Below are 10,809 nucleotides of genomic sequence, written 5' to 3' on the forward strand. Positions count from 1 at the left end.
GTGGGATGTTCGAGATCATCCTCGCTTATTTAGGAGTTCAACAACCAGAAAGGTAGCCGCCATTTCAGTAAGAAAGAAGCAAGATATGTCTTTCATAAGAAAGTTGATGAAGTCCTATCATGTTTTTAGCAAATATTATGTACCAGTTATCTAGATATGTAGCAAACTTAGGCATTCTCCAGAGGTACTTTTCTTCGCTCTTCAAGTTTCAGAAAAAATTACTCTGCATTAGGCACCCATTTCCTTCTCAAAATGTATTTTTTGTTACGGTAAAAATGCTGTTAAGTAATCGTAATAAACTTTCGAGAGCTAAGGGTAATGAAATTGATTCCTACGCATAGAACATATTCGATATTTTTGTCTCGCAAGTTATGCACCTCGAAAAAATTAATTCATTTTTGGGCTACTGGGTGGTGCAGATATTATAAAATAAAGATAATATATATATATAAATTGATAAATTGATAAATTGATAAATTGATAATATAAATATATAAATATATATATAGATAATATGTAAATTGTATAAAATAAACTTTTCCTCAGCATTCGTGTTGTGTGATCGCTCTTACTTTGTTTTGTTTTGAGGCTATTTCTCCCTAAAAAACTGAAGTATTCGTTTATCGATCCGTGTCAATTTGTCGTGAAATCTCCTCTTCGTGATAGCCATAGTTGGAACACTAACTAACTGCGCGTATGTCTGCCATGCCGTGTAGCACCTTTAAAAGAGCTTACTAAACTCATGGAGCTGTCCGCTATGAAGACAAGTATGCATTTCGTGTAAGGAAGAAAAGGTCTGCGGACTATGCTTGCATACATTAGCTGATTTTTGACATTTCGCTAAAGCAGAATAGAGTATATGAAGTGAGCTACGTGGCATGTGCGGGGCGATGATACTTATGATCATTCTGATGCTAGTGGTGCTGCATGCACCATGTCATCCTTTGTAAAATGCTGTCACTCTGGGTTTGGGCGATTATGCAAAATCTATACGTAAATAACTTCGTCAGCATTGCTGTTTTATCTGCATACTCAGGGCACAGGGAATGTCGGTTTTAGATTGTTCTGTTATCTGCACTTACGAGAGAAGTTGGTGATGCTTCATACCAGTAGTGCAGCCCGTGTTCAGCGATGCCTAGAGAGTGATACCTTTTTCGTGCTCGTGTTTATCTTTCCTCTCTCTCTCAAGGGTTTGCTCTAATTTTCTATCTTTATTACTAGCTCTTTCTCTTCCCGTTTCTAATTTGCTTTGTTTCACTTTGTGTTTCGTTTTCTTTGGCTTTTTGTATAATTCTCTTTTCCCGCTTTTTCATTCCATGTATTTTTTGTCATAAGATGTTATGCCTCTCTCTCGATTTGTCTCGTTTTTTGCATTGCTATCATTCTATTTCTCTATCCCTCTCTCTCTATTTTCTATTTTCCTTTCTATCTTTTTTCTTCTCTCTTTCTTTCCACGTCTTTCACGTGCGGTGCTTCTTCAAGTAGAGCTTCTTTTAACGCTCCCGCCCGCTGTATTCGTTTGTTGGGATTACCCTACTCCCGGTTCACCTGTGGAGACTCGCGCCACAGAGCACAAGTTCTCTGAATCCCCCATAGATTTGTTTTATTTGGCGAAACACTTGTGACTTCAACTGCAAAGGAGGCGGTCGAAATTGCCACAAAAATCATCTTTTGTTGCTGCTTTACAACCACAATACGTTGTTAAAAAATTACGCCAGCTCCGGCTGAATGGAACCAGGTGTTAATGGGAAGCAGAGGGGAAATGAGGAACAACACTCACAGAACCTCTTCTACGTCTCCTTGAGCAGGTGCACCAACACTCAGAACCACTACCTCACTAATGCTGCCGGTGACCAACGGTTGCGCTGACCGAGAGTATAGTTCTGCTAAACAGCCGGTCCGTAAGCACACGCGCCAGAGACATCGAACGTGGTGCCGCGCTAACCAATGCAGACGCGCTTCGTCTCATGGAAACGTGAAAGCCGGCAAGACCGACGATCAACGGCAACGAAGTGATAATGTGTACTCGGGAAGCATTTTGTTTTCATCGCTGCCTTTTCTGGAGAGAGAGCGGGGGAGGGTAGGAGAGGAGAAAGAGGAAGGAGAATGCGCATGCGCAGTGAAATAGCTCACGCATGAGACATGGATAGACACAGCCGTGAGCAAAAGCTGCTTCGCATCTAAGCATCGAACACTAAATTGTCAAGGTAGAAATTATAGTCATATATTAAGTGGTCATTCGTATTGGGTGGGAGGAGAGCACGTTTAGTGTATTGTCAATTTCTATATTCTATATTCTATTTCTACATTTCTATAAACAGTGAAAGCTCTGCTGTGTTTCTTGAAAAAGACGGGTTTGTGTGAACGCCTCTGGCTTGCGGTGAACTTCTACACGCTGCAGTGAAATAACTGTCAGTCTCTCCTTTTTTTCCCTCTCTTCCCTCTTTCTCATCTTTCTTGTCCTCTTTCCTAATCCCCCAGTGTAGGGTAGCCAACCGGATGTCTTTCTGGTTAACCTCCCTGCCTTCTTACTTTTTTTGCTTCCTTCCTTCCTTCCTTCCTTCCTCCCTTCCATCCATCTTTCCTTCCTTCCTTCCTTCTATCCTTCCTCCCTTCCATCCATCTTTCCTTCCTTCCTTCCTTCCTTCCTTCCTTCCTTCCTTCCTTCCTAAGATTCTGCTTATCACATCAATGGTCGGAGGCTCAAAACCGACGCTTGTCACACAACTTCAGTGGATTTGGCTGCTAAAGATTAAGAATTGCTTTAAAACGATGTACCATTTAAATAAATGAACTCGCTTTCCCCTCACCTCTATATTCGAGTACCACGCAATGTTTTTAAAGTGTCGCTAATAGTTCTATAGGGAAGCTGTAAACGGCTAGATGAGACCATTCTTCGTTCGTCCTATATGTATGCATTGACTCCTTGAGCATATTTCTCAAAGATGATGCACAGGTGTCAGTATTAGGCGATGGAGCTGTAACAAAGATTGCTATTTTGGTATAGCAATAATTAATTATTGAAGAATGCATCAATGGGCATTACCTGAGTGAAAAACATCGGGCCCACACGTCGCAGTTTTGTCAGTTAACTACACAAAATGATTGAACGGTGATTTTCAATGCTGCATTGTGGAAAACGTTTGACCCCAATCCTTTATATAAGTCACCCCCGGACTGTGTGTAAAATGCTTTGATAAAGTGTTTCAATGCACAATGTTGTAAAGGTAAGTAAATTACGTTTTTGAGTTTCTAAAACCTTTGATACGCTGCATTTACTGTGAAATCGCATCAACTGTTCAATCGTAGCTGACATCTATAGAAATGTTGCTCTGCCTACGGTTTCTGTATTGCAACACATTCTCTTCGACCTGACAGGTGTGTCTGCAAAAGAAGTGCACAAGTTCTGTATCAAAACTGAGGACATTTCAAAAGAGCAAACTAACAAGGTCAAAATAAAGATGAGTGTCATTGATCTTTTTTGATTTTCATTCTTTTTATGGACTTAATTTTATTGCATGGAAACTATAGGCAATAAAATGTTTTATGATGATAAAAATTGTGTTGGCACTCAGGGGCATTTTTCCACTAGCGTTGCCGTTCGGTGTACAGCGGTCGTGCCATCTTGTTTGAAGCAAGACTTACAAAACAACCAAGCGCTCTAGAAAAGCCCTATCTGCTGTATAGTACTCGTGGTCGTGCCTGCATAAACCTATATGTTTTTAGTTACTAGGTGCTCATGGATTAATAACCTTATTTGTTGAACTTTTTCACACTTGGCAGAATGACTAATAAAGTAAATTTATTTTGTAGCTCGCCTCAAATAACCTCAGAAAAAAACATTTTTTGCTGAAATCCATCGTTCTTTTATTGCGACAGAAATTTGTGAACACTCTCGGCTAATTTTTACACTGGTGCCGCCGTCACTCACCGTATATGTATAAGTATCTATATATTGATATACAACGGTTCAGCTGACGCTTTATTCATGCAACGGCAAAATGGCGCCGACGATGAAGAGGAACGGGGCGAAGACTGATGATGGTCATTGACAGATGAGGAAGATGACGTCCAATGAATTCTTACACTAATTTCCCCCTTGGACGGAAGCGGCCAGCCTGGCAGCGAATAACGCTGGGGAACGCATACGATAGGGCTTGAGACGCGAAACGTGCACAATCTCTGTCCCGCGGCAGCGTTGGTCAGTGGGGACATGAACAGGTGTGACAAGCTAGTTCACCAGTGAGGTCTGTTCGACAACTTTGTTGGTGCCAAGATAGCGTGACTCAAGCTTCTCGCTTAAGCCATGCGTTCGCGTAGGAGTTCACAAAAGTACATTGTCGCCAGGGCGGTAGAGAACGACGCGGTGAGTGGCATCGTAACGATGTTTACGATCTTCCTGGCTAGCTTCGGTGTTTACACGGGCAAGACGACGGCATCGAGCAACACGGGACAGAAACTGGTCGCAAACGAATGGTGAAGAGTTGACGGGGCCAGAAAAGAATGAAACGTCGAGTGGTGATGTCGGTCGGCGTCCGTATGCTAGGAAAAACGGAGAATAGCCTGCGGTTCGTTGAACTGACATATATGCATACGTGACAAAGGAAAGTATGGCATCCCAATTGCAATGGTCCGGTCGGATATACATGGACAGCATGTCACACAGCGTGCGATGAAATCTTTCCGTTAAGCCATTGGTTTGCGGGTGATAGCTAGATGTTGTTTTATGAACTGTTTTTGATGCTTGAAGAACTTCACTGAGCGTGCTTGAAAGAAATGTCTTGCCCCGGTCGCTCAAAAGAACACGAGGGGCTCCGTGACGTAGGTAAATAGCATTCAAGAAGAAAGTTGCTACTTCCGAAGCAGTTTCTAAAGTGATCGAGGCCGTCTCAGCGTACCGGGTCAAGTGATCAATGGCGGTGACGATCCATCTCTTGCCGTCTGATGTAGTTGGGAGGGGCCCGAAAAGGTCGATTCCGACGACAAAAACGGCTCTGATGGACAAGGAAGTGGTTGTAGGGTCCCGACTGGAGCTGTTGTGGGCCGCTTGCGGTGTTGGCAAAGTGCGCACGAGGCAATATATTTAGCTACCATCGTGGAAAGACCTGGCCAGAAGAATCGACTGCGTATGCGCTAGTATGTTTTGTAGTGACCCAAGTGTCCTGACGTCGGGTCGTCGTGGGAAGCGCGCAGAACTTCAGTGCGTAGTGCGCGTGGTACGACGGGAACCCATCGGTGGCCTTCCGGGTGGAAAATGTATCGATATAGCACATCGTTCTCACACTTGAATAGTCGGAGTTGTTTCCGGAGCCTGGCATTAGGGGAAGATGAAGCGCCGGTAAGCCGACCGATGATGTCAGTGCAGTAATAATCGGCTCGCTGGTGAGTAGTAAGTACTGACGGACGGGTGGGTGAAGGTAGGGAAGAAATGGCTGATATTGACGAGGCGTCCTCCGTTAGCCAATTTGACAAGGGGATGTGACGTGCACCGAAAACTGCGGCAAAGGGCATCGTGACAAAGCGTCGGCATCTTGATGTTGTCTTCCAGTCTTGTAGATACGTCAAAGTCATAATATTGTAATCGGAGAATCCAGCGGCCAAGTCGTCCCGACAAGTTTTTGATTGTGGACAACCAGCAAAGAGCATGGTAGTCTGTCACAACAGTAAAATGTCGACCATGTAGGTACGGACGAAATTTTGGATGGACCAGACAACAGCCAAGCACTCTTGTTTGGTTATCGAGTACCTCTTCTCTGCAGAGGTCAGAGTGCGGCTTGCATACGCGACAACTTTCTCGCCAAAGGCATGGTCGCGCTGGAGGAGTACGGTGCCGATTCCTTGTCCACTAGCGTCAGTGTGTAATATCGTAGGTGCCCTGTCATCGAAATAACGAAGCATCGGTGGGGATGTCAGTGCCTGCTTAAGTTCTTGAAATGAGGCTTCGCATTGATCATTCCAATAGAAGGAACCGGTTCTGGCAAGGAGCTTGTGGAGAGGAGCGGCAATAGTGGCAAAGTTGCGAATGATGCAGTGAAAGTACGATGCGAGTCCAAGGAAACTGCGTAGTTCTTTGGAGCGAAAGGGTCGTGAAAGTGGAGGACTGTGGAAATTTTGTCAGGATCGGGCGGGATGCCATCTTTACTAACGAGATGTCCTAGAACTTTTATAGCTGTGTTGCCAAAATGGCACTTATTTGTGTTTAGTTGAAGTCCAGCACTGGAGAGACATGTGAGCACTTGATCTAGGCGTTGCAGATGACCAGCAAAAGTGCAAGAAAACATGACGATATCATCAAGGTAGCATAGATAAGTTTTCCACTTGAGGCCACGAAGAACAGTGTCGATCATCCTTTCAAATGTGGCGGGAGCATCACATAGGCCGAATGGCATTACGTTAAACTCGTAAAGACCGTCCGGCGTAGAAAAGGCTGTCTCTTTGTCTTCTTCGTCCATTGGTATTTCCCAATACCCGGACCGAAGGTCAAGGGTAGAGAAGTATTGGGCGCCTTGCAATGAGTCAAGTGCATCATCTATACGGGGCATCGGATATACATCCTTTCGGGTAATCATGTTGAGCACGTGGTAATCAACACAAAATCGTACCGATTCATCCTTATTTTGTACCAACACAACGGGTGATGACCAAGAACTGATAGAGGGTCGTATGATGTTTCTTTTTAGCATATCGGTGACGTTCTCCTCGATGATTTTGCGCTCCGCCAAGGAGACTCGGTAGGGACGATGGCGTACAACAGTCTGACCATCAGTGTCGATGCGATGATGCGCAACTGTGGTCTGTCCTAGTGCCGAAGCATTGGCGTCGAAGGAGGCCTGGTGTTTCTTTAGCAAATTTAGCAACGCCTCACGTTGAGAACCAGAAAGGTCAGGATTTATCCCGGGAGCAATGGAAGAGGAAGTAACAGACTGGGCCTGTTGTGGCTGAGCTGTCAAGGCATCAAGAGAGACCAAAGATACCGGTTGGGTATCCACATAACATGACACTGCAGAACCTTGGGGTAGGAGGACAGGCTCTGGGGTAGAGTTCAGGCCAAGGATTATCGCAGCACTGTCTTTGAACCGCACCAGGCTGGAGGGGACTACAACGCCGCGAGCTAGACAGCTGCTGGAAGGGGTGATAAGGACGTCACCATTGGAATATTCGGAGAACTGATGGTGATGAGTTGCTTCTGACCCGGGAGCTGTATGAATTCGGAAGCTGTGAAGAAACGCAATGGTTTTTTTGTCAACGCGTTTGCTGCAGGGATCGGTCTCGGTCATTTCGACAACACGTTGACGGCAAGAAATTAATGCAGATGCTGATGAGAGAAAGTCCCAACCTAAAATTAGTTCATGAGCACATGAAATTAAGACAGCGAAGGTGATGTGATGACGAATACCATCAATGAAGACACGCGCTGTACATTGGGCCGATGGTCTAATTATTGCTCCCTTGGCCCCTATCAAGGATGATGCAAGGTAGGGTGTCTTCACTTTCCGCAATCGAGAACACAAGTCGGCACGCACAACTGAAATAGTTGCTCCCGTGTCCACCAAAGCCAACACCCGCACACCTTGCACAGTTACCAACTGTGCACAGTTACCAATTCCGATGGAGGCGGAAATGGTGTAGGCCCGTGTACTCAGATTTGGGTGCACGTTAAAGAACCCCAGGTGGTCGAAATTTCTGGAGCCCTCCACTACGGCGTCTCTCATAATCATATGGTGGTTTTAGGACGTTAAACCCCACAAATCAATCAATCAATTGCACAGGTACCAATAAGATGTTCTTGGGTCATGTCGCTGCGATGCAGTTTTCCCTCCAAAAACTGCACTGTTTAGTTTTCCGATCGCTGAGCAGCCAGTTGAGAGAGAGGCCGAAGTGGTGAAACAGAGCGTCGGAGTGGCGAAGGGGAGCGTGATCGGGATGCACGTATATTGTTGGTCATGTTGGAAATGCGCACAGGAGACGGTGATCGGTGGTTGGAACGACTGTCGGCATAACCATAGTAACCTCGAGCACATGTGTCGTCTCGTTCAAAAGCGGCATAACCACGACGTTCATCTTGCTGCCGACGTCGACATACCCGGGAAATGTATCCTCGAACTCCACAGTAGTAGCAAATAGGCCGTGGGGCCCGCCAGGAAGAATGGTAGGTTGAGTTCGCTGGACGGGTGACTAGAGGTGCGAGATGTTCATAAATCAGGCAAAGGTGATGGTACTTGAGACGGCGAGGGTTGCATTGAAGCGATCTGCGCATACGAAGCGGGTTGGGGGCATGGTGGAACACGGTGGTTGCTTTGAAACACTTACATTTCTTCCCTAATAATGCCACGCAGATCGCTAGAGGCGGGTTGAGCGGAAACGTTGTTAGAAGGAGGTAAACTCTAGGCTTGCGATTCCTCACGAATTATGGCTCGAATGATGGATTGGAGCTTCATACTGTTTGCCAGGGGGTTCTCAGAGAAGTCGGGTCGCAGTCGGATTGACTGCAAGGTATCAAGACGCTGGCATACAGAGACGACGTCAGAAACCGTTGAAGGGATGTGCGCGACGACAGCGTTGAAAGCGGTAGGTCCGATTCCCTTCAGAAGGTGCCGGACACGATCACCTTCTGGCATGGTGTCGTCGATACGGCGGCATAGTGCAAGCGCGTTCTCAATATAGAAAGTGTAAGACTCACCGCAATGTTGAACGCGTTCTGCCAGTTTCTTGCGAGGAACTTCTGAATGGACGGTCGGTGTGCCGAAAATGCGTCGTAACTGGTCTTTGAAGGAAGACCAATCGCGGAAGTCGCTCTCATGATTCAGGAACCACATCTTGGCAACTTGAGAGGCATAAAACTGGACGCGTGCTAATTTCGATGCCTCGTTCCAGTTGTTGTAGACACCTACATGGTCATAGTTGTCGAGCTAGTCTTCGACATCTTTGCAAGGCAGACCGGAGAAGATTGGAGACTCCTGAAGGGGTTTGTTGACCGGGCTAGGGTTAGCGGCTGGTGGTTGCGCCGGCGGGTGGTTCTGTTGGGCTTCCTCTTGTGCCGTGGTGCTCTGCTTGCGTAAGCGATGTCCAGAACGGAGCTCCAGGAGCTGGCTTTGGATGGAGATAGGTCGAAGAGATCGGGAAGCACCTTCCCCCACTTGAAATACAACGATTCAGCTGACTTTATTCAAGCAAAAGCAAAATGGTGCCGATGATGAAGAGGAACGGGGGGCGAAGACTGATGATGGTTATGCACAGATGAGGAAGATGACGTCCAATGAATTCTTACAATATGTGAAAGAGCAAGAAAAAAAATATTCAGTAAAAGTAAAAGGAGTCGCCCGCTGCGTGCTCACGCGCGCCTTGCAGGACCTCAATAAAGTTTCGCAACCAAACAGTAAAAGACTCTGCCGTGTGGAATCGAACGTCAGACCTCTGAATTTTGAGTGCGAGGAGTTTGCCACTGAGCCACGAAGGTGCACTTCGTTCAACGTTCAAATGGCAAGTTATTTATATCTACCACTTACCGCTGTGGATGGGCATCTCGCGAAAAACTATCGCGTTTTTCGGCGTTACCAGCAAGATGGCACAATTACCTCCCTTCGCCACATCGCCATGACGCGGTGGCCCGTGCTCTCATCTCCCCCGCGTACTTTGCCCCACGCAGAGGGGGCAGGGTGGACCTCACACGTGCGTTTATCTTGCAGTGGGGACAATCGTACGCCTTGGCTGACCTCGGGCTTTCACCGAAACAATTCTTTTGTAGTTACCAGGCGCGCAAAAGTCATTGCAATTGTCGCACAATCTCCGTTTGCGAAAAAGGCGCGCTTTTCAGACACAGCAAAGTAACAACTGAGACCCTTATTCGCGTTCATCTCTACAGTGAGTACGTTTTGGGTGTCATTTGTGCGTGAGAAACGCGGGACACATTAAGATCTGCTTGCCATTCTGCGTGTGACCTTCCCTTTCGTTGCTATCACGTTCAATGCCTCGCTTTTGCGGCAAAGCTGTTATTTAAAAAAAACGAAAAGCACGTAGAACATCCCAAATACCAAGTAGACACGTGGTTGGGCAGCTACTCAAGCTCTTCTATGCGCTCTTTGTCTGCACACAGTTGCGGTCATTAATAACATCATTGTACAGGGTGTCACGCTCAAATTGGACGCGTCAGCAGAGTGTGCGGGATGCACTAAATAGTGTGCAGCCCAGCACAATGAGCTAACGCGGCCGCATATCAATCAAAGTACTCTTGAAACGGCCCCAGCAGCGGTGTGTGAAGGGAAAGAAAGAGAGAGAGAGAAAAGACAATTATTTGGTCCGAAAAGAAGAGGATGAGATGCGTATACATCCAACTCCTGACTGGACCCATGTCGGGACGGGGAGGCCGAGCCTTCCCACCCTTTCACGGGCTCTTCCAGGCAGCCAGGAGTGGGACGTCGTAGCTGGGGTCATTGATGGCAGTGGTCTAGCAGGCTTCTAGAAAGCAGTCCTGCCACGCAGGGCATCGCCAGAGCATGTGTTTTAAAGGACTTACTTCTCCGCAGTCTGGACATGTTGGGTCCATTTCCGCATGTATCATACTCAAGAAGCTCTTTGAGGGGTAAGAGTCTGTTTGGAGCATTCTCAGCGGGCTAGATTGAGCTCTATTAGGTTTATGGTCGGGGGATGGGAACGCTCGTGTAATGCCCCTGTAGTGCGATGCGAGACTATTTACTATTCGACGTATTTCGCGCGCATTTGTCTTCTTATATGCGAAGCATTTCTTTGCGTACTGCAACCACTTTGCGTCTGTCTGTCTGTCTGTCTGTCTGTCTGTCTGTCTGTCTGTCC

General features: G+C 46.6%; 1 protein-coding gene across 3 annotated transcripts in view; it reads left to right on the forward strand.

The window, feature by feature from the left end:
* LOC119186090 (venom metalloproteinase BumaMPs1) overlaps positions 1-3,475 on the forward strand; it is a 47,840-nt gene extending 44,365 nt beyond the window's left edge. For all 3 annotated transcript variants that reach the window (XM_075870723.1, XM_075870722.1, XM_075870724.1), the window contains one exon: positions 3,379-3,475. In XM_075870723.1, coding sequence (XP_075726838.1) covers positions 3,379-3,459 — 81 coding nt within the window. In that variant the 3' untranslated portion in view covers positions 3,460-3,475. The remainder of the gene's footprint in view (positions 1-3,378) is intronic.
* The last annotated feature ends 7,334 nt before the right edge of the window (positions 3,476-10,809 follow it).

This window comes from Rhipicephalus microplus, chromosome 8 (assembly GCF_043290135.1).
Source record: "Rhipicephalus microplus isolate Deutch F79 chromosome 8, USDA_Rmic, whole genome shotgun sequence".
Classification (NCBI taxonomy): Eukaryota; Metazoa; Arthropoda; class Arachnida; order Ixodida; family Ixodidae; genus Rhipicephalus; species Rhipicephalus microplus.